Source organism: Crassostrea angulata, chromosome 4 (genome assembly GCF_025612915.1).
Source record: "Crassostrea angulata isolate pt1a10 chromosome 4, ASM2561291v2, whole genome shotgun sequence".
Classification (NCBI taxonomy): Eukaryota; Metazoa; Mollusca; class Bivalvia; order Ostreida; family Ostreidae; genus Magallana; species Magallana angulata.
In genome coordinates, this window is record NC_069114.1 from 50,638,782 (window position 1) to 50,663,608 (window position 24,827).

Sequence of the window (24,827 nt, forward strand, 5' to 3'; positions counted from 1 at the left end):
TTGTAAATTTCAGACCCTTGTTCCATAGGGACCTTAGAGACAGTGCCAAAATTTCCAAAATTTGACCATTTTACAAAAATCTTCCGTACTTCTGCACATCTATGAAATGTATATTAAAAAGACCAAGAAGTTGTTTACTCAAATTGTTAATTTCATGACACCTTAGGCAGGTGTCCTATCTATAGCGCAGAAGGTGGGTTATCCTGGGATTATCAGGCAACTGAATATAATGTTTGAAATTCTCATTCTTTTTGTTCTGCTGTTGAATTTAAATAAAGATGAGTTCATTTACAGTAGAGAATGAAGCTGTCTATAGTTAAGATGTCATATTAGTAAAAGATGACAATGGCTTTTTCATTTGCCAACAAGGAATGAGTACTGAATGCAATTTAGAGAGGAAATAAGGCAGCTTACCTTTATTTTCAACGCATTGAGGAAAAGATTTCTGAACAAGGGTTAAAAGAGACTTAGAGACAAGATTTCTGAACACGGGTTGAAAGAGACATATAGAGACATTACTAAGGAAAGGCTAAGGAATTCAGGTCTGTGGTCCTCAAAAATTGCTTAGAAAAGACAAGGACACCCCTGCGAATATTGTCATTTTAATTTACACCACGTGGTTTTATTTGACTCTTTCCGTTTTGCAGTAAAAATCGTGTCTTGTGGTTTCAGTCCATTTTCGTCCTTTTACTAGCGTGTTTGCAGATTTAAATAATATACCAGTATTAGTAAGAGTGCTGTTTTGCAATCGTTAATTCAATTCATTCATTTATGTTTGTTTTGTTTTTTTTCAATCATTCAGAATATTTGAAATCCATCCACTGGTAATGCAAGAGATTTTTGGCAGGAAAAAAGGTACATGTAGTCCCTAAGAAGGATTATTCCATATCTTTTATAACAAACGATGTCATACTTGAAAGTATCATTTTTCATTTTAAAGAATTTAAAGCATGCGCATGTGAGGTAATATAACTACATTTCAATCGATACAATCATTTCTTTTTTCAACAAACCCAATGATAAAACCATGAACAAAACTCGTTCTTTAATACAATACAATTTAATACAATAACCCCTTTACTTGCATCAATCCTGTAATTCTAAGCGTAATATAAAGACACATGTTTGAAGCATTTCATATTTTGATGTTTTAATTGCTTCATGATCCTGGCGCTATGATCATAGAACGGAACGTAGCATCGGTTAGGGAGTAGTTTACTTCTCATCGCAACAGACGTCTTCCTAAGTGAATATATAGAAAATTAAAATTTTAAGAAGGCGCCAACAAGTAATAAATTTAAAGGAAAATAAGAATAAAAGACACACAAACACGGATTAGGATTCTGAATATTGGCGAATATGTTCTATTCGCTCGTCAAGTCTTCGGATAAGTTAACCCACACGTTACTTTAAAAAAAAGTGCTATAAGTCTGATAAATGAGCAAAAACTAAGTTTCACCCTATTTTGAAAGATTCCTCTAAGAATTAATTTTGGATTCGCGCTTGATCTATTATTGATAGCATCAATAGTGAAACAGACTTTACTGTTATATGCAGACTGTTCCTTGACATTGGCACGACACACTAAGTTTTTACACAAAACGGACATCCATTCTTTTTTAAAACATGGTATTACACACCAGAAGCATCAACCATAGCTATGATTTTATCAATCAACCCAATGTTTTTATTTTCAACCATGTGTAGGGTACGACATATTTTAATAGATTTTAATGTTATAATAAATATCAAATTAAGATATGATATAAAAAACAATCAGTACTTACCTATTTTAAGAATATTATCCGAACACTTATACTTCCGCTCGACATTTCACAAGAACTAAACATATCTCGGGAAAGTTTCGTGAACTTTCATTCGAGCACCTCTGGATTTATTACATATTTAGCAACGATAAAGAAAACATTCCGAATACATTCGCAGAGGTGAAATAGTCTGTGAGTTATCTCCCTTATATTGGTTAGAACTAGTGACACTCATCAAAGACAAGGAGTCAGTGAGTTATCTCCCTTATATTGGTTAGAACTAGTGACACTCATCAAAGACAAGGAGTCTGTGAGTTATCTCCCTTATATTGGTTAGAACTAGTGACACTCGTCAAAGACAAGGAGACAGTGAGTTATCTCCCTTATATTGGTTAGAACTAGTGACACTCATCAAAGACAAGGAGTCAGTGAGTTATCTCCCTTATATTGGTTAGAACTAGTGACACTCATCAAAGACAAGGAGTCAGTAAGTTATCTCCCTTTTATTGGTTAGAACTAGTGACACTCATCAAAGACAAGGAGTCTGTGACTTATCCCCCTTATATTGGTTAGAACTAGTGACACTCATCAAAGACAAGGAGTCAGTGAGTTATCTCCCTTATATTGGTAAAGACTAGTGACACTCATCAAAGACAATGAGTTTGGGAGTTATCTCCCTTATATTGGTTAGAACTAGTGACACTCATCAAAGACATGGAGACAGTGAGTTATCCCCCTTATATTGGTTAGAACTAGTGACACTCATCAAAGACAAGAAGTCATTGAGTTATCTCCCTTATATTGGTTAAAACTAGTGACACTCATCAAAGACAAGGAGTCAGTGAGTTATCTCCCTTATATTGGTAAGGACTAGTGACACTCATCAAAGACAACGAGTCTGTACGTTTTCCTTCTTTTATTAATAAATTTTTGTTTCAAACCTTTTACAAGTAACGGTTAAATTAAAGCAGTCTGTTGAGGCAAAGTTTTAAAGTTTGAATGAATTTTTTTCTATAGCACTGTCTGTAAAACAGTTTGTAAAAAACTAAAGCTTTGTCGTTGTTTGCATATATATCAATTTGTTCCCAGTTTGATTTTGGGGTTCTCCGACACTTTGATCTGTTGTCTGTGTTCACGAATACTGAGAGAGAGAGAGAGAGAGAGAGAGAGAGAGAGAGAGAGAGAGAGAGAGAGAGAGAGAGAGAGAGAGGATATATTAAAAATGACAATCATTCATATAATGTTTATTCAACCCCATAAGAATTGGAGTAACTAAATAACAATTTGCAGAAAATATCAAATAGGGATATCTTAAATTTCATCAAACCAATATAAAAGTAAATTTACTATAATCAATCTCATCCTTGGTTTCAGAAAATTAATAAGATGGAGTGTCTTTTGTTGAAATTAAGACTGGAAACGAATCTAAATACACTATACAATTCTATTAACGTCGTGAGTATGATAGTTGAAATATTACTATCAATTGTTCAACTGACTGACAACATCTCGTATTCTCATATGTGTAGCAGTTTGTATTCTGTTAATTGGATGATGCGTGAGTGACTGTTGGTATGAGTATAGAGCAGCCTGGAGGTTCCCTGCGATCTGTTGACAGATCCCCAGAATCTCCCAGGAGATGTCTCTGAGTACATCAGATACATACAGTCCTTGATCATGATGGACTAGGACCTGTAGCTCATCTAGAGCTGCTTGTGATAATGTTGTATCAATGTGTCTGTAACACAAAAAATCTAGGAAATGTACCATTAAAAACACTGGGATAATAAATACAGGCCTTCTGTTATGTATAGCAGACTGTTGCTCTGGGATCAGGTCACTGATAAAGCAGATATGATTGTGAAATTCTATATCCCATGCTACAGCCCATCTCATCTTTGTAGACCAGGACTGTCCCCCTACAGCCTCAGTATACCTCTCTCTGTCTACACGTTCCCTATACATCAGATATGGCTGTGCTAACTTGACCTTTGTCATCTCTATAACAGATGAAGCTTCCCTGTATCTGTGTGTCTTGTAATAATACATGGCAATGTACAACAAATCAGAAACTAGCCCAAACTTAGCTCCTAATTTCAGCATATGACAGGACAGTTTGTCTGCAATATACATCTGTTTATTGACACCTGTTTGATGTTATAAAGGCAAGATTCCTAAATATTGCGACCGTAAGTCTCTGTAATGCAAGATCCTGATAGTGTGTCAGGGGTAACTCTACCAACTGTTCTACTGTTTTTACCAACCGTTCTACTCTTTGTATGACTTCGGAAAGGCTTTGTATGACTTCGGAAAGGCCGGTTGCTTGTGAAAATAAAGCACCAAAACCGAACTCATGGACAACATGATAATCATGCTGAACTTCAGACAAGGTGTGTCTTTCATTTGTACAAATAAAAAGTCTGGGAATGTACAGGACATCAATGATGAAGGACCTGATAGACGAACTCTGTAACAGACAAGCCAGACCTTTCTTGTACAATTCATGTAACTGTAGGAACAATCTGTTTTGTGATGAGCCATTGACCTTTGTCAGAAACAGGTTGTTTTGGGGGATGAAAAAGTTAGGACAGATCCCCTTGTACACCCATTTAAGGAGAAGTTTAAAGCAGACCCAAAAACAGGACAGGATATTTTGCGGACACCAGTAAGGTAGTGTGTTTTTTTGAATCACCCAGAAAATTGTTGTCTTCATGTGATAGGAACACAACAGTTTATTGGTTTCTTCTGATTGTTGATCTATAACTTCTTTTAAAAATATTTTTAACAATCCGTATGTCAAAAATTGACAGTGGTTCATTGAATAAACAAGTTTATATTCTGCTTGTGAAAAAGAAAATCTCCACTCTTCATTTTCATGAATTCCTAATGGGTGTCCTATTGCTACAAAGTGACATCCATTCCTCACAATATCATGAACAACTTCAGGACTAGGCCATGAGTGACATCTGTCTATCCATGAGGAGGCAGACGAAGGCCAAGAGTCACAAACAAAACAGACGGCAGTGTCATATTCCAAGCTTCCCACTTTACCCGTACCACAGGGTCCATGTACAGTAAAATTAGAAAATATTGATGAAAAAGTTAAGTTTCTGTACTTAGAACTAGATATATAGACTCTGCCGTTCATTCTGACTAATGATGATTCGACTTCTCTGTACGTGAAATGTGTTAGTAACTGAAGTAGAGTAAATCCTGGTGGACTCTCAGAACTGTCAGAGAGAATCAGGGCTGTATTGGCTGTGTTGTAATACTCAGACTGAGACATGTCCATGATCACTCGGTGATTGTTTGGCCAGTACATGATGTCCCTATCCGATCCCTTCAGTCTGAATCCTTCTCTCATACTTCCACTCAACATCTGAATGAACCCATCATTAGGTGTAACTCGTCTCCTCACCATCTCCTTGATGTCTATTGTCTCCCTTCTGAGGGCCACCAGTTGTGAGGTCCCCAATATCTCACACAGTCCCACAAACACTGATTCTGACATGTGCTGCATTCCCTTAAATCTGTTGTTATCTTAAAAATATAGGGAAAACTCCTCTCATTTTGTCTCTTTATCAAATTATGTACATCAGCAAATAAAAATGTATTATATTTATTATATCTAGATTTGATAAAACAAATAAATATATATAATCTACTTACATTCTTAGAGAAAAGAATTCCATCTTCTTAGTAGTGTAAAAACTGTGGAAAAAATGTTCTACTATTTACAGGTTGATGCAATGATTAAGAACCTTTTTTGAAACATCGATTTTGTTGCACAAAGAATATTTGAGAGCTAAAAATTGCATCAATTGATGCACAATACAATTATCAATAAATACACGTCAAAGATAGACAGGCTTCGCCGTCACCAATATTTTCAAATCACTGAACTTTATCCTTAAGAGGGCTGAATGAACGTGGCCATTTTTATGCTATATTTACCTCCTTTTGATAAAGAGCTCTGTATAAATATGTAGAAAAATGTTCAAATTTATAAGCTTGAATAATTGGATTTGTCTTTACTAAAAAAAGTTTATGACCAGGTATATCATATTTTATACTTTCAGGCAGACAAACTGTAATCTATATTTGTGTAAATAAATCGAGAAAAAGGTACCATGTCATGTGTTTGGAAATGACAGTCGTTTGGCAAAACTCATATTCAATGGCGCCGCGCTGTTTGTAACACTATTTGGAAAGAAAGAAATCAGATATAAAATTATACATCCTAGTAATTTTATTGTTTATTTTGATAGGATGTACGTCAGATACTGGAGGCATACACCACCTTAATGCAAGTGACAGCTGATTTATATAATTATTTAATTAATTATCATAATTTTATTAATAGGTTTAGAAAAAACATCCACCAATCTTGATTCTCAATTTCATAGATATTTATATATATAAGGAATAAGGAATCATTCTTTGGGTATTATGAGGTGATAATTTCGGTCGGGGCGTGATCAAATCCAATAAAACCCGAAGGGTAAGTCATGATTTCAAATCCTGTTGGGGCGTTTATAACTTTTACCTTTCAAAATATTCTTATAACTTTTTTTTTTATCAAATATCGTACAGTTAGAAATTTCAAAAACGGTAATATCTAAAATTTTGTTTGCAATATACTTTCATTCACTCGTAGATAATGGGCGCCTTTGAAACAGAGATCAAGGTTTTGGAAATTAGGGGGTCTTTTTTGCTTGTCAAGATTTCTGATGATTAGTCTAGCCCCCCCCCTTTCAATTTGCTTCCGACGCCACTGATATACATTTGAGAAAATCTAAATGCATGGTTATGATGTCCAATAAAGCCCTCTACCTAAATTACGAAATTCATGGCCCCTGTATTAGGGATTCAGGCCCCAGGGCAGAACCAATATGGCCATATATTGATAATGTATTAAATCTTAGAAAATCTTCTCCACTTATAGGTAGTGTGAGAATAAGCTGAATGTATGAATCTAATGTCCATGAAGCCCTCAATCAAAATTCTTTACTGGCCATATAGCGCGGGTTATGTATTTTTTCTGCAATGTCGCTACCTTCATATACCGAATAAATCACAAAAGAAAGTATTTTATTTTTCCATAACTCTATTATTGGCACATTGCCTAAACTGGGCATTCATCAGAGGCGTTTTGAGCAGAGGCGTGTTGAAGGTATAGGGGATTTTGTTGAACACGCCTCCGCATTTCAGAGTTATTTTGCCTCGGGTGAAAATACAGTCTACATTTCTTGAAAATTCAATGTGTCAAATGACGTACACTTTTGGAGTACAACCGGTGTTAGCATATTAAACACAGTGTATTAAAAAAGATCAATATAATTTTAATTGGGCGTACAATTATTGAAAAAATGATGTAGTATAAGTAAGAACTCCAAGTCATCATCATTTTGTTTCCTGTATTTTAATATGTTTTAAATTTGCAAAATGAACATCATTTACTATGTCATGTTTTGTGTACTATGCTTTAAATAGATGGAAATAACTCATTTATCCACACTATACTTTATATAGATGGAAATAACTCATTTATCCACACTATACTTTATATAGATGGAAATAACACATTTATCCACACACATAAATATATATTCATTAATGGTCCGCCAATTTTATGATTATTTATTGATTGTCTGCAAAATTTAAGCTTATGTGACTATAATAAAATTTGTCAATTCCATGAATGACAGTTTAAGAATTGTGTCGGGATACAAAAGGAACATGATTACTCTTAACAACATGACGATCATTGGACATAAATAAATTTAAAAATTGGGAATATTGTTTTCATAATTCTGAATAGGAGTCAAACAATCCCTGCTGTTATCACAACACATAAATATACTGAACCACAAATACATCTAACTTCACCAAGATTACTTCCTTCCGTCTATGCTCTAACAATCAAAATCCATCAAAATACATAATGGAAAGTACCCTCTTCTAAGTATTACATTAAAAATAAGTTAAAATTAAACTGAATGGATTTGATGACATTTGTTATCCATGTTAATGGTTATTTTCATCCTGTGAGATCATCAGGTTTCCATGCAAACACGTTGAAACTGAAGGTCTGATTCTTCTAGTATCCATGGTGACTCATTTCTGACTGTAAAAAAAACCCAAAGCACAGCATCAATTCTGATGAGCCTAAGAATGATTGTATAAACAACAACTACAACACAAAATCCATTCTCCTTATAAGACTTAGTACATATATATACTTCAAAATAATCCACCCTCTTGTAAGGGTACGTACATAAATTCAACTTACTACAGGGTAAATCAAATTAATTCAATAATAATAATAAAGGATACCATAAGATAATCCAATTAACTTTAGGATATTAAAAATAATGCAATCTCCTACAGGGTACATCAAAATTATCTGTCCTCCCCCCTTTAGGGTACATAAAAATAATCCACCCTCCCTTAAGGTTACATGAAAATAGTCTACAACAACAAGATCAGAAATCTGGAAGAGACAACAAAGACACGGACGATCTGGGGACAACACGAATCTTACCGGTACCTGTACAGGGGGCAGGTGATGAATGACCCCGGAATGCTTGCAGAATAAAAGTTCATTCAAAGCAGAACAGCCAATATATAATGTGAAGTGTTGATGATAACAACTCTTTAACCATCTGTAAATTTTTGTGAATAATAGGACTACTTACAGACGGATCCTCAATGTTCTGTGTGCCGTCACCATAGTAACCAGGAGGCATGACATGTGACCTTGGACTCTCAAAGTCGCCGATGCTGGCCTCACTTCCTTCTGTCTCCATTGGAGGTCTATTCATTCAAATTTATAAACTTATTATTTAACACAATGTGATTTATATTCAGAAGATGATTAACATTGTGTTCAATATTTGATAAATATTGAATTATTTAATTTTTGTGAGGGAAAATTTTTATAGACTGAAAGATCTTTATCTGTTTGTTAAAACTTTATTTCATTTTTATGAATATCCATTATCATTAAATAATATTTAACAACTCTTTGAAGATGTGAATATTTAGATGAGTGATACAAGTGAAATCTGTGAAAATAAAGTTTCCATAATTTTGGGATTCTATAAGTACTCATTGGTACGGTGTAAACTGTACAAATCTGTTCTCCTGTTCCTACAGGTTTGTTACATACAAGTTTCCGCCCTGTCTGTAGTGTCCGTACGCGGCCTCCATCTGCCTCTGGGCACCGGTCTGTCCTTTCTGTGCAGTCATCCATGACATGTGGGGTGTGGGAGGGGCCCCACCAATGTACCTTAAAGATAACAACAGTGGACAATAGTACTGGGGAGGTTTGAACATAACCAGGCATCATCCGTCTATGAAATAAATTCATTATTACCAATTTCTTTAATACCGGTACATGTACCCAATTTTTTAAAAATATTTGTTGAATATTAGATACCAAAGTATATAACCATACAGCACATGCACTGAAAATCATTTCTTTTTATAGATAGAAGGTTTCCTGTATTATAATTATACATACAAGGCAACAACTCTCATGTAACACATTTGGTAATTTTTCTCAGGTTTTTCTACCAGGAAGCTACATTTATCCATGAATTAGAACAGATGTCTTTCCTTACAGTGAATGACAGGCAATATACAATGTAGCTGAAATCATGGCATGCTTCTCTCTGTATCAATGAACTGATAATAACCCTGAAAACTCACCGCATATTTATGATAACACAAAATGTTAACAATTTGCTGCTTGCAAAATAATGTTCATGTCACAGTATTTGTTGGCAAATATACCACGAAATGACTAATGCCCTGCCCCAACCATAATAAATCTGAATGTTGGAAAATCTAATGCGCTTTTTATTTTAACAAAATTTTGAGACTAGGATTTTATCTTTTCCTACAATTCTGACAACAATAATTTCTCCTGTCATCTTTATGATCTACAGTGTTAGAGGAGATAATGTTTAACAATACACACTTGTATACCTCCTGAATTACTAATGGTGTCCTATTAAATACAACATACCAATGGTAGACTCTCTGTTTGCATACATACGGTAACAATGAAGATTTATTTCCAAGGTAATTCTCAATCTCCCAGGAACAAAGACCAACTACAGACCATGCTTAAGTTGTACTACATTTTATTCACATTTTAAAACATGTGCGTATCTGTACATTGAGATTCTATATACATTATATACAGTGTATATTCACAACAGTTTTTTCTGCCTTGAAGTTCGTGACATGGTCTCTCTTCACCTGATAGCCCCTTACACATGAAACGTTACTCATTTCAAAGTGTTTATCATGATTTAAAAAATTCACTGCCATAAAGCTGTGAATCCAACAGAACACATGAAGGAGGTGTTGTCTAAAAATGTCACAGCTGCCTTTAATTAACTTCCAGGTGCAGAACAAAGCTGCCTTAATTAATTCCAAGTGCAGAAAAAAGCACAAGGAAAGAAAACAACATCACATAACTGAATCAAACTCCAGAATGTCACCATAATCTAAAATAAAAACAAAAGGAAAAAATAGTGTAAACAACACCAACAAAAGATGGAAACAATAAAATAAAACCTAGCATGCGTAAAATGAAGAAGGTAGTGGATAAAAAATAAAGATCAAAGAATCCAAATCAAAATTAATCATATTTAACAAAAGAATTTAGCAAAAATATCAAAGTAACAAAAAATTCAGAAATTCTCCTGACCAGAGTAATTGGTATAAGAGAATCATGCACACACACATGGAATACAACAAACTTACGATTCCTGGAAGTCCTCTGACTGCTCCGAGGCCCCACCCACGCTCTCCTCATCCATACGACGTCGTTTGATGGCGGTCGAGGCCATCACAGGGACCCCCGGGGCGGGTGTTCCGACCGACATGTCCACCCAGTCACTCATGTTAGAGTCGTGGTCAGACACTGTAAACAAATGGAGGGATCAGATCAGGAGGTCATTACATTGTATTCCAGTATTATACTCATATCCAAGAACAACATATACTGTCTTGTCAATGCATTAAACAGAGAACTGTTCAGGATGTCATTCCTTGGATTACTGGTATACAGGTAGCTTTTTCACACAGAGACTTTCTCTGTTTGTGAATATGATTAAGTTGGGGAATAGCTTGGTAGGATGCCACTCGGCTTTCTACTGGTTGCTAATGGAAAAGAGAAACAATTCCGTAAAATTAAAACAAGTTCTTTATTCTTTAAACGTCGGATGGAAAGTGAATTAAGTAAATTCACCAACCATCCGGCTTAATTTAAAATTGCTCTCATTGACCAATCAGGATACTTGATTTAAATGCTAGCGGGCTAATTTCACAGAATTTCTTCTACGAGCTGACACTGATTACTAAAGGCCAAAAAGGTGATAAAGTCAATTACATGAATTTCGATGTACGTATGTTAACAAAGAGAAGATTAAATAAAGCCAAAACGAGTAAATAAGTTTTCTGACGTAATGAAAATAGAATAATCTTCGCGAGTCGCTAAAGTGTCGCTCTGATAACACAAAGAATTTATCTTCAAAGGTTTGCCTGAACGAGGAATTTTTCCGTTTATTTAACAAATTAACTTATTGTCCGACAATCTGTCGTAACTAAATAATTTCCAGTAAAGTGTCAAATTGTTTAGATGCCATGGTTATACAATTAAAAAGTAAAACGCTACCAATAAATTTCCTCGATTAAGAAATAAAGTATAACTTTTAACAGCGAGAAAAAAAACCCCAAAGCATTCAAAATAAGTAAAATCTAAATGATTTTGAAATAAAAAATTATTTGTAAATTAATTCTTGTACTCATCATCAAGTCAAAAAAGTATAAGACATACTAAGCATATGTTTTTATTGCGTAGTAATTTCTTAATTAAACTCTGTAAATAAGACCCACCATCGATCTGCTTGCGTTTGTTAGCGTAGCGCCTCTGGGTGGCCTGTTTGAGGGTGATGGGGTGGACCTCCCCGTCTCCCTGGGACAGACTGTTACGGTAGGTGAACAGGGACTGCCACTCCTCGGACCGAGACTGGGGCATCATCCCACCGGGCAGGTGCTTGTCCAGATAATGTAACCTACAGACACACAACAGTTCTTGTCAGTTACTCGGTTAACTCAATGTAAGTGACCAGATACATGTACCTACACCTCTGAAGCTGTAAATGATTAAATACCATACATTTTTCTTTGTAAAAATTATTAATTACACTAAAACTTAATTGTCATAAAGATGGGTACTGCAACCTACAAACAGACAGACAATATAGTGCATCTTAGGTAACTGCTTGTAAGGGATCAACAAGCATAATACACAAGTGAGCTGTAGCCCCTTGTCTATAGTAAACATTGGTTACGTATTCTGTACAAAGATTATTCGTTTGACTGAATATTTACCAAGACAGCTGATGAACTGACTGCGCATGAAATGACTTACACAACTTTCTTGTCCTGCTTCATCAGTTTGTTGGTGAACTCACAGATGACCTCTAGGAAAGAAAGGTTGGGGGGTGGGGTGCTGAGGTCGTGGTGTTCGTCCACATGTAGACTGAACACGATGCCCTCTCTGTAAAACATAACATCAGTTTAAAAATAAACTAGAAAAATAGTCTTGCTTCCTTTACTTTTTTATCTCTATCTTTAGCCTTATCTATAGCCTTTCAATCGTTCTTCTTATTAAAAATTCTCCTTGAGCAGGAAATAAAATCCAGACATTTAATGAATCGTGACTCACTTGTGCATGGCTGCCACAGCCTCCCTGTTCTTGACTTGATCCAAGCCAAACGACAGCGCAAACCTTCTGGACAACTCCTGTCAAACACAAATTTAAATCAGTACTCTTTAGAAATTCACCACATATGCAAAGTAAAGTACATGTAATACAGTAAACTGTAAAGTTAAACATATTGTCATTCTAAAAGGTAACAGAAATAACGACCTTGGTTGGTGAAATGACACTTCTGTTGAGATATAATACAGGCCTTGAGAAACATTGATCGCTGTATATAATCAATATATATTGAAGGTATGAGTACCCCCATCTGTATTAGTATTAGTATTAGTACTAGTACTGGATAGATATTAGTTACACTGACCTTGAGTGACTGGAAGGCCTCTGACGACCGGTCCACCGCCCCCATCTCCATCTGTAGCTCTTTGTACAGCTGGGTCAGACTCAGTGCCAGTGTTTTGGCCGTCGACACCTTGTTGATCTCGCGAGCTTTACCCAAAGTCGCTTTGATGATATCTCCATAGTCATTGTAGAACTGCAAAAAAGAAAGTGATTAGACAGTACAAAAAATGTACTTAAAACATTTACAAAGTAAAATTAAGAAATTCAAGGTCAATTCTTAGTGTTATAAATGAATGGAAGAGCAATTTTAATTCATAAATTAACTGAATGCTAAAGATGTCATTTTTCAAAAACATTTAAAGGAAAGGTTCATTGGTTTAACTTAAGAAATATAAACTATAAACATGAAAAAAATAAGCAGATATATTTCCAAATAGATAAATCCCTATATGTATATATGTTTACCTGTGGAATAAGACCTACCTCCCCGAGTGTTTAAATAGGTCACTGTACCTGTGTAGTGTTACCTACTCTCTGTGTACCTGTACAGTACGACCTACCTTCATGTAGTGTTTGAACATGTCAGCTGCCATCCGGATCTGGACGATGTTGTAGATGACCAGTTTACAGAATGAAGCCAGAAAGTTACGACGCTTGTGGAGTTCCTCAATCTTCACATTTTCATCAATGTCATCTGTAAAACAGACAGAACTCATTACACTTTTGTTAAGGAGATTCCTCTCAGTTCCCCATCCCCAATAAATATACAAATATCTCCAATAGTTCAGATCATTTATCAAAACTAACATGAACAGAATAGTGGTGGAAATAAAGTCAAGTTTACAGGGTTGTCTCTAAAAATTGATGTAGAAGGGAGAAATACAAAAGTATAAGGGGGTCTGGAGGTCTAGCTCATAGCTAGATTGTGTTTGAAATGAAAAAATAGCCAGATAATTACTTCACCTCCCGGGTCTTAGAGACAACCCTGAGTTTATGAAATAGATCAAGTAATTCTTCAATACAATAATTATCATATAAACTACGCTAATTCTGGTTGACTGCATACATTTGTAGGATTTATCATTGAGCTATTCATACATTGTAGGATTTATCATTGAGCTATTCATACATTGTATGATTTATCATTGAGCTATTCATACATTTGTAGGATTTATCATTGAGCTATTCATACATTTGTAGGATTTATCATTGAGCTATTCATACATTTGTAGGATTTATCATTGAGCTATTGTTGACTGCATACATTTGTAGGATTTATCATTGAGCTATTGTTGACTGCATACATTTGTAGGATTTATCATTGAGCTATTCAGCCCGGCTTACTGACCGTCGTCATCCTCAATGAAGACTTTCTCTGTCAGGAAGTTGCTGAGCTGCTGCTGGAGGTTCTTGTCCGGCTCGTACACCAGCGGCCGCATGACCTCATTAATCTCCCCCAGATGGCGGCTGAACATGACCAGTAGGTCACAGATTGTGATGTAAGCCTACAACACAAACACAGAGTGAAACCACACTGAATGCCTCATACCTCACCGATACACTCAGATGTTACTATATCTGTTTAGTTTTATCCCCTAATGTAAAGATATAACATAGCTATTTCTTAGCAGTAAAAGAATACAAATCAGCTTGACATTAATTTGACCAAAGTGAAATCATTAATTTTCATGGAATGTTAATTCATTGCTTACTGGTCTAAATTAACTTGTATAATGAATGGATAATATTAATTTTCATAATTTATCAAGGATATCAATTTGTAAGAGAGGGTGACCCAAGAAAGCCACAAAAATTGAACCACAAGGAATTCATGTTTTATATTAGATGGTTAACATTTGTGTATTAAGGAATTAGAGTGCTTAGAACCATTTTAACAAGACTTGGACTTTTGATAGGACATAATTATCTATTTCTTGCAACAAAACAAGTTAAAAATGACTCTTTTTTGAGTGAAATATGCATAAACTGTGTAGTCTTAACTCAAAAACCAGACATCATGGCTGAGTGGCCAACAATGAAATAGACAGGCCTGCATCATATTGCTATTGGACACAACTAAACAAGGTCACATTGCTGTTGGACACAACTAAACAAGGTCACATTGCTGTTGGGCACAACTGAAGGTCCAGGCTGTTGTAAGAATGGTACTATGACCCTTCACTAACCTCCTCTCCGACTTTGTCCTGCTGGTGGAACAACAGATCATGGCAGTACTTCATCATGTCGTTCAGACGCTTCCTCAAGGACTTCATCTCGTTCTTGTTCGGGTTCGCCTCGTCCAGCTTGTTCAGATACCACAACAGGGCCTGACTACCACAGGCCAAGGCCTTACACACAATCTGTAAATACATCAAAGATAGTGAGTACAATTACTACCACAGGCCAGGGCCTTACACACAATCTGTAAACACATCAAAGATAATGAGTACAATTACTACCACAGGCCAGGGCCTTACACACAATCTGTAAACACATCAAAGATAGTGAGTACAATTACTACCACAGGCCAGGGCCTTACACACTATCTGTAAAACATCAAAGATAGTGAGTACAATTACTACCACAGGCCAGGGCCTTACACACTATCTGTAAACAAGAGGACAAATTAGCAGAGGAACATACTGTACACTAACTCTGATTTTAGAGAAAATTTCACACAGTTCTTGAGAATGATGTGAAAACCAGTATTTGTGATCTTTTACCAGCATTTAAACTGTTCACAAAAAAATACCAATGCAAACACCAGATTATTCTGAAATAATTTGTCACAAATAAAAATTTCTTTACATTAGGCCAATGTTTCAACATGGTTCTATTAAATGCTATTTCTTAAATGAGCGCCTAAATAACTATATCTATAAATAGCTACCTCTTCAGGAATTCCCTGGCTATCATTGCCCGACTTAATGATGTGAAATATATCATCCCAGATGTCCCAGCTATTTAAATCATGACAACTGAAAATAACCAGAACATTATTCTTATTAATGTATGCAACACCTGTAATTAACGATGGCAGTTTTATACCTTTTTAATACATATATATTGACAAACAAATTCTTTTGATCTCTGCAAGTTCGTAATAAGTAAATCATCAAGCATACAGTTTACAACTTAGAATAACCTGCACTTACCTGTACAGAGCCTCAATACGTTTGAGACAGGCCAGCAGGGCAAAGATCTCATCATCATCCGGTTCCTCACCCTACAGGACAAAGGGAGATTGTAATCAAATTCATATCATCTCTCTTCTCCCCACGAAAAATATCAAAGTAAATCAATCAGAGTGTAAAAGAGTTTTCCATTATTAAAATCCATTGATTTTAATCTCATACACAGAAAAAAGATACTGCAAAATAATTTTTACTGTCAACAACAAATCAGAATAAGAAAGAAACTAAGAAACTTTAAACAACCTCTGCGAAGAAATCGTGCATGGATTCCTTGAACTTGGCAATGAGGCTGTCAATCAAAGTCTTCCTTGCCACATCACACTTTCCAGCGATGGCAAATTCCTCAGAACAGAGAGATTCGTAGCACTTAGAAGCTGCCTCCAAAACCTATAATAAAACAGGTATTCATAACACTTAACCATGCTTTCACTACATTAATTCATTTGAAAGTCTACATAACAATTTCGGTTTTAGCAAGTGTAAATGAGGATGTTTCACATTCCTTGTTGGTTTTTATCATTTACGGTATTGAGTCAAAGCTTGAATAACTAAAACATCAAAACAATAATGTAACAGACTGTTTTCGCAGTTAACATCTTTGAAGTGTCAGATGGCTTTTTTGACAAACCTCAGAGTCTGTGTGCTTCTCCATGATCTCGTGTAAGTACCTCAACAACAGCTCCAAGTTCTAGACAGAAGATAAATAGTCAATAAAGACAGAGTAAATATAACATTACATCACCTAAGAAAATTATTTAAGTTGAATCAGACAACTATTAGTCACGGTTATCAAAATTTTAACATTAATTTTTTAATGGGGTAGTATATCACGTCTTGATTCACTCCAAAACTGTCTTTTTTTCACCTAGGACTAATCAGACTTGTTTGTCAGTCTCTCACCTTCTCCTGTCGGCTGGTGGTGTAGATATCAAGATCAAAGTACTGAGGGATCTGAAGCAGGTTGGCCACCTTCTCTCCATCCATCAGGTACTGTAAACACAAAGATAGAAAGAGTGAATACAAAGTCAAATCTCTCTCTCAGAAATATGCCCAGTGGCAGAGAGAGAAACACTGTATCCCCTGACCTTCAGAAGGAGCTGTGGAAGGGTTGCTATGAAGTGCTCAGTCAGCCTGGTCTTGTCCTCAAGCACCTGTTTGTTTTCTTTGGATGTCAGCTGGAAAACGGGATTCAATTCAATTCAATGGTTTATTGACATCACCATGTTGGCATACAGTCAAAATGAAATCAAATGACAGACAAAAGAAAATTGTAACATAAAGGCTACAGCAAGCAAGTAAATATCAAATATCATTCAAGTAAATATCAAAAATTTCCAGTAAACTGTCCAACTAAATTATATGGAATTAAATTTTTCTTCAAATTGACATACATGTATATTGACAATGACAGTCACGGACTACTTCTATTATTAATCTACATATAAACTGGTACCAGGCCTGACCTTTTTGCTGGTGCCCCTTCCTACAGGGGATTCCCCAGTCGCGGCCTGACGAACACAACACACCATGATTTCTATCAGACTGGTCTCTTGTTTGTCGTCCATATCTAGTTAAAAAAATGTATGATTAATGCGTGTACATACAATTCTATGACTTGAGGTACATGTAATGGAAATACATTATATATTCAAAGTAACACAATCTACCTCCCTAAATAATTCAGTATCCCCTTTCCTGATGCTTTCTTAATATTCCTTTTACATATATACTCTGTGCCCTGTGTTGGGGACAGGAAGCATACATTTAAACCTATTTCCTATATAAATTTATCCTCATAAAAGGCTTTTCTGGTTACAAATACTTATAGATGTATATTTACATCTACCAAGTATTATTCCCTCTATCTCTTACAGAAACTTAGTTAATTTATATCTCTATAGAAACAGCCAGACTGAAATCTACACGCCCCGTTTATCATTGGTCGAAAACTACAGCGGCTGAAACTGAGAGGACAGATATCGTCAAGCCCTGTTTACTGATTGGTCCAAACCTACAGCGACCTAAGTAAAAACAAGGACTGCTCGAAATAATCATGACGATGTCAGACTAAAAGTCTCACAGGAGACGATTTGGCTGTTTCTTTTAGCTAATGTACTTACGTACATTAACAGTAATTTGGGGAATTTTACTTACTTTTCTTACTCAATTTATCAATTAGCTAAAAGAAAGATGTTAATATAAACAATAAAATGCTTTCTTCGATGATACATTCTGGTTATGATGGTAGTGATCATTGCAGAAAAAATTACATAACCCGCTAACGCGAGCTCGATTTTGCTGCACAAAGAATATTTGAGAGCGAAAATTTGTATCAATTGGTGCACAATACAGTTTAATAGATACACGCCAAAGACGGCTAGGCTCCGCCGTCACCAATATTTTCAAATCACTCAACTCAGTCCTTAAGACAGCTGAATGGCTGTGGCCATTTTTAGGCTATATTTACCTCCTTTAGATAAAAAGTTCTGTATAAAGATATAAAAATATATTCGAATTTTAAATATAAATGTTTGGATTTGTCTTTACTAAAAAAAGAGACCAGAAATATCATATTTTAAACTTTTAGGCAGGCAATCTGTAATTATATTTGTGGAAATAAATCACGAAGGATACCATGTGTTTGGAAATGACAGTCGTTTGGCAAAACTCAACTTATATTCAATGTCGTCGCGCTGTTTGTAACAATATTTGGATAGAAATAAATAGGATATAAAATTCTACTTACTAGTAATGTTATTGTTTATTTTGATAGGATGTACGTCAAATAATGGATGTATTCCATATACCACCTTCATGCGAGCGACAGTTGATATATATAATTATTTAATTAATTATTATAATTCTATTAATAGGTTTAAAAAACATCCACCAATCATGATTCTCAATGTCATAGATATTTATTTATAGATATATATAAAGTTTGTAAGGCCCTCAAGTCATCAACTTTCCTTAAGTCATTACCCAGCCTCAAGTGGCGCAGTCTAGTACATATTTTTTTCTGTTTTGTTTAAAATCAGCACATTTGAATTGTGTCTCTCTGAATTTTTTGTTCATGTACTCGAATGCAGCCTTGCAGAATATATATGATAAAAATTCTTAGATTTCGCAAAAATCAGTAACTGTGGTCCAGTTTTGGATTTTACAATTACCAGTCGTAAAGAGCGTTAATCATGAATCTGTAAGTCATGAGTTCAAATCCTGTTGGAGCGTTTATAACTTTTACCTTTCAAAATATTCTTATAGCAATTTTTTTATCAAATATTGTAAAGTTATTCAAAAACGGATTATTTAAAATTTTGATTGCAATATACTTTGATTCACTCGTACATAATGGGCGCCTTTGAAATAGAGATCAAGGGTTTGGGAAATTAGGGGTTCTTTTTGCTTGTCAAGATTTCTGATGATTAGTTTGCTTCTGATGCCACTGATATAAATTTAAGAAAATCTAAATGCATGGTTATGATGTCCAATAAAGCCCTCTACCTAAATTAGGAAATTCATGGCTTTAGACCCTAGGGCAGAGCCAATATAACCATATATTGATAATGTATTAAATCTTAGAAAATCTTCTCCACTTATAAGTAGAGTGAGAATAAGCTGAATGCATGAATCTAATGTCCATGAAGTCCTCCATCAAAATTCTTGAATGGCCATATAATGCGGATTATGTATTTTTTCTGCAATGTCGCTACCTTCACATCCCGAATAAATCACCAAAGAAAGCATTTTCTTTTTCAGTAACTCTATTATTGGCACATTGCCTTAACTGGGCATTCAACAGAGGCGTGTTGAGCAAAGGCGTGTTGAAGGTATAGGGGATTTTGGCGAGCGCTCGCTCTGTTGAACACGCCTCCGCATTTCAGAGTTATTTTGCATCGGGTGAAAATACACAGTCTACATTTCTTGAAAAATCGACATGTCAAATGACGTACACTTTTGGAGCACAACCGGTGTTAGAATAATAAACACAATGAAAAATATCAATAATTTTAATTTTGCATACAATTATTGAAAAAATGGTGTAGTATAAGTAATAAGGAATCATTTTTTGACTTTATGGTAACTTGATCATTTAATCTAAGATTTCGAATCGATCACCATGCCCTTTGGACTTGATGGATTTGACCCCGTACCCGACTATCGTGATCATTTCATAAAATTGAAGTTAAACAAATTTCATTCTTTCTGAAGATCAAATCTATGTTACAATCAAAATTCGGTGGCCATGCATAGTCATACATGTAATTCATGGCAACGGATGTCAATTTTCATAATAAAATATATATTGCACGGGCATTGATATGGATGTAAAATTGTCTTTGTTAATATATATCAGTGGGCAGAACATTCTAATATGGCTTCAAAGTAGGTAAGTTTTGCTATTTTTCCATCTTTGTCATCGATTACCATGTAAACGGTTACCCCAAGCAACCAACTTTTAGTGGGTTTTTTGCGTTTTACACCTAGGTGTGTCCATGTATGAAATATAGGGAAAATTGGTGACTATGCGTAACCAGGCCCTTTTATAAATCTTTGATTATTACATAGAATTGATCTTAAATATCACATTCATAGAAACAATTTGGTAACTTGATCAGTTCATAATAAACACCAATGTCTGAGTGGGAGTTTTGATAACAGAACTCGAAGTCATCATCACTTTGTTTCCTGTTATTTGAAAAAGTTTTAAACTTGCGAAATGAACACGTCTTACTAGGTCAAGTTGTGATACATGTACCATGCTGTATATGCTTATATTATATTTGAAAAAACTGGTGGGTTGATCACAAATTACATCGCAAGCTTTATTTAGCGCAAGGTCTCACGAAGAGAAATTAAGGGAACACAACGTTGTATTTTGTTTCCGTCCGTCCGTTTTTTTGTGTTTGTTTTTTAGGTTTTTTTTATTCTCCTATCTGCTTGTCTTTGACTTTGTGTCCTGCAAAATGTACAAGACAGCATGAATTATATAATGGATAAAGAATAGTTTGTCATGTTTTAGGTTATACTGTCATACTGTCAGTAGAGTCAGAAATTTATGGTACAAATTTTATGTGAATGTATTTGGTTCATGTACAAGTATATCTGCATCAGTGTGCACAGGTAATCAGTTTTACAGGTAATCAGTTTTACAGGTAATCAGTTCTACAGGTAGATAATACTGCAGGTACTAGTAATCAGCTATACAGGTAGTCAGGTACAGTAGTCAAACGTTTGGCTACTAATTTGTTTACCATAGTAACAAGAATTTAATGATTGGAACTTAATATCAAAAGTTGTTATATCTTTTATACAGTGTTTTTCTATAGAATATGTGCAAAAAGTAAGAAATGTGATAGTAAGGTTTCTTTCAAATCAATTAAACTTTCCATAAGTGTCTTTATTGTGTAAAAACAAAAAGCTAACATAAATGTACAAAGACAGGTGGTTGGGTAAAACTTTATAAGGGTAGAGAGTAAAATGTGCACTGATGAATCAACATTTTCCTTTGGGGTTTGGAAAGGGGGGTATAAGTTGTTTTCTGTCAAGTATGTCATTGTCCTCTAAATTTGTTATCAATGTGGACAACTGTACTGGTGCCAAACATTGTGTAGAGTTAAGTATGGATGTCTATCATTATTGAATTGCTATGAGTGATTTTATTACTATTTATTGTATTATTTGGACACACAAAAACAGGGTGCGAGTAAGTTTGAAGAAGTTTTCAAATATATTTAATTATTACTTACCATTTATTACAAGAACAACAATTCTTGTGATTATATTTCTCTTATATTTTAAAAACTTTCTTTCAAAATGATGTGCTCATTTTTTTATTGTTACTTTGTTGCCATCAAAGGCTGGAATTTCTTTTCACCATTCTGTAAATTTTTTGTTGTTGAGCTTTACTGATCACCTTTTGTGAGGAAGCTGTCTTTCTGTAAAACTTAGTATATTTCACTTCTTCGTGGATCACTTGGAAAACTTGACATATTTTTGTATGAGGGCTTTCAAGGTATTTGGTTGGGGTTTTTTTAAGTGAAGGGTCAGGCTCCATTCACATTCAACGCAGCCATAATACAGATAATATTATACTGGTTATGAAATGGATCGGGTCTTTATTTAAACAAAGAAAAAAGGTTGCTTAATTTATATATTAAAAAAGAATCTGAAGAAAAAAGAGGCTAAACTATGTGAGTATAAAACAAAAATTAAAGAAAACTTTCAAGCACTATTTTACGCTTGAATTTGTGAAAGTAATATCAATCTAATGTAAAATACCAGGAGTTTCTTTATCCTCTGGAACCACTTTGGGGGTAGGCTTTCCAATCTTACATTAGCATAGGAAAGTATGGAAAATTCCTTTGAAAAGAATAAGGACTGGCAACTAGTCAGAGCAAGTTTGCTTTTATTAGTGCCATTACACCAGTTTCCTTTGGGCGTAAAGAGGAGGACAGAATTAAGAATGAGTCGAATGTTACATTTTTAGGTCACCTGAGTCACTCATTAGACCTACTGGCAATTTGTATTCATCCGTCATCTTTTGTTGTCATCCTGCGTCTTGCGCAATGCATTGTGTGACGTTTGTCGTGCATCATTTGATGTGCGTTGTGCATTGTGTGACGTGCGTTGTGCACTGTGTGACGTGCATTGAATGAAATGCTTTGTGCAACGTGTGACATGTGCCGTGCATTGTGTGACGTGCGTTGTGCATTGTGTGACGTGCGTTGTGAATTGATTGACGTGCGTTGTGATATTTGTGACGTGCATTGTGCCTCGTGTATCGTGTGACGTGCGTTTTGCATTGTGTGACGTTCATTGTGTGACGTGCGTTGTGCACTGTGTGACGTGCGTTGTGCATGGTGTGACGTGCGTTGTGCATTGTGTGACGTGCGTTGTGATATTTGTGACGTGCATTGTGTGACGTGCGTTGTGCACTGTGTGACGTGCGTTGTGCATTAACAATAAAACATTGTTGAAAACAACATGGTCAATTCTTTTCAAATGTAGTATAAGTATGATGTATCTTTAGGGTAAGAGGAACATAAATTGTAAATTTCAGACCCTTGTTCCATAGGGACCTTAGAGACAGTGCCAAAATTTCCAAAATTTGACCATTTTACAAAAATCTACCGTACTTCTGCACATCTGTGAAATGTATATTAAAAAAACAAAGAAGTTGTTTACTCGAATTGTTAATTTCATGACACTCTTATCATTTAGAGGAGAGAATGAAGCTGTCTATAGTTAAAATATCATATTAGTAAAAGATGACAATGGCTTTTTCATTTGCCAACAAGGAATGAGTACTGAATGCAATTTAGAGAGGAAGTAAGGCAGCTTACCTTTATTTTCAATGCATTGAGGAAAAGATTTCTGAACAAGGGTTAAAAGAGACATAGAGACAAGATTTCTGAACACGGGTTGAAAGAGACATATAGAGACATTATTAAGGAAAGGCTAAGGAATTCAGGTCTGTGGTCCTCAAAAATTGCTTAGAAAAGACAAGGACACCCCTGCGAATGTTCCTGTCATTTAAATTTACACCATTGACCCGTTTTGCAGTAAAAATCGTGTCTTGCGGTTTTAGTTCATTTTAGTCCTTTTACTAGCGTGTTTGTAGATTTAAATAATATACTAGTATTAGTAAGAGTGCTGTTTTGCAATCGTTAATTCAATTTATACATTTATGTTTTGTTTTTTCAACCATTCAGAATATTCGAAATCCATCCACTGGTAATGCAAGAGATTTTTGGCAGGTAGAAAAGGTACATGTAGTCCCTAAGAAGGATTATTTCATATCTTTTATGACAAACGATGTCATACTTGAAAGTATCATTTTTCAATTTTAAAAATTCAAAGCATGCGCATGGGAAGTAATATAAGTACATTTCAATCGATACAATCATTTCTTTGTCAACAAACCCAATGATAAAACCATGAACAAAACTCATTCTTTAATACAATAACCCCTTTACTTGCAAATCTTATTTTTTTTTAAATTTTAATATTTGATTGGGGTGCATGCACATCAATCCTGTAATTATAAGCGTAATATAAAGACACATGTTTGAAGCATTTCATTTTTCGATGTTTTAATTGCTTCATGATCCTGGCGCTATGATCATAGAACGGAACGTACATCGGTTATGGGGTGGTTTATTTCTCATCGCAACAGACTTCTTCCTAATTGAATATAAAGAAAATTAAAATTTTAAGAAGGCGCCAACATGTAATAAATTTAAAGGAAAATAAGAATAAAAGACACACAGACACACAAACACGGATTACGATTATGAATATTGGCGAATAGGTTCTATTCGCTGGTCAAGTTTTTGGATAAGTCAACCCACACGTTACTTTCAAAAACAGTGCTACGAGCCTGATAAATGAGCAAAAACTAAGTTTAACCTATTTTTAAAGATTCCTCTAAGAATTAATTTTGGATTCGCGCTTGATCTAGTATTGATAGCATCAATAGTGAAACAGACTTTACCATTATATGCAGACTGTTCCTTGACACTGGCACGACACACTAAGTTTTTACACAAAACGGACATCCACTCTTTTTTTAAGCATGGTATTACACACCAGAAACATAGCTATGATTTTATCAAGCAACCCAATGTTTTTATTTTCAACCATGTGTAGGGGAGGACATATTTTAATAGATTTTAATGTTATAACATATATCAAATTAAGATATGATATAAAAAAACAATTAGTACTTACCTATTTTAAGAATATTATCCGAACACTTATACTTCCGCTCGACATTTC

General features: G+C 35.0%; 1 protein-coding gene and 1 pseudogene across 1 annotated transcript; both read right to left on the minus strand.

The window, feature by feature from the left end:
- Window positions 1-3,248: 3,248 nt before the first annotated feature.
- On the minus strand, window positions 3,249-5,286 carry LOC128182036 (uncharacterized; annotated as a pseudogene).
- Window positions 5,287-7,779: 2,493 nt separating this feature from the next.
- Window positions 7,780-17,611, minus strand: LOC128182035 (cohesin subunit SA-1-like). Its single transcript, XM_052850639.1, has 18 exons — window positions 17,510-17,611; window positions 17,132-17,221; window positions 16,947-17,036; window positions 16,675-16,734; window positions 16,290-16,433; window positions 16,008-16,078; window positions 15,743-15,830; window positions 15,039-15,212; window positions 14,201-14,357; window positions 13,413-13,546; window positions 12,875-13,045; window positions 12,514-12,590; window positions 12,217-12,345; window positions 11,679-11,857; window positions 10,545-10,704; window positions 8,938-9,057; window positions 8,465-8,582; window positions 7,780-7,893 (listed from the first exon to the last, which is right to left on the minus strand). The coding sequence occupies exons 1-18, from the start codon at window positions 17,609-17,611 to the stop codon at window positions 7,867-7,869; spliced, it is 2,091 nt and encodes a 696-aa protein (XP_052706599.1). The 3' UTR covers window positions 7,780-7,866.
- Window positions 17,612-24,827: the final 7,216 nt, after the last annotated feature.

Bases quoted from the DNA above. Each gene is read 5' to 3' on its own strand.
- LOC128182035 (XM_052850639.1), bottom strand. From the start codon at position 17,611: ATGGACGACAAACAAGAGACCAGTCTGATAGAAATCATGGTGTGTTGT. The intron at 17,222-17,509 runs GTCAGGCCTGGT...CCCGTTTTCCAG, and splicing joins GAAGGGGCACCAGCAAAAAG to CTGACATCCAAAGAAAACAA. The intron at 16,434-16,674 runs GTTTGTCAAAAA...GTTTTATTATAG, and splicing joins AGAAGCACACAGACTCTGAG to GTTTTGGAGGCAGCTTCTAA.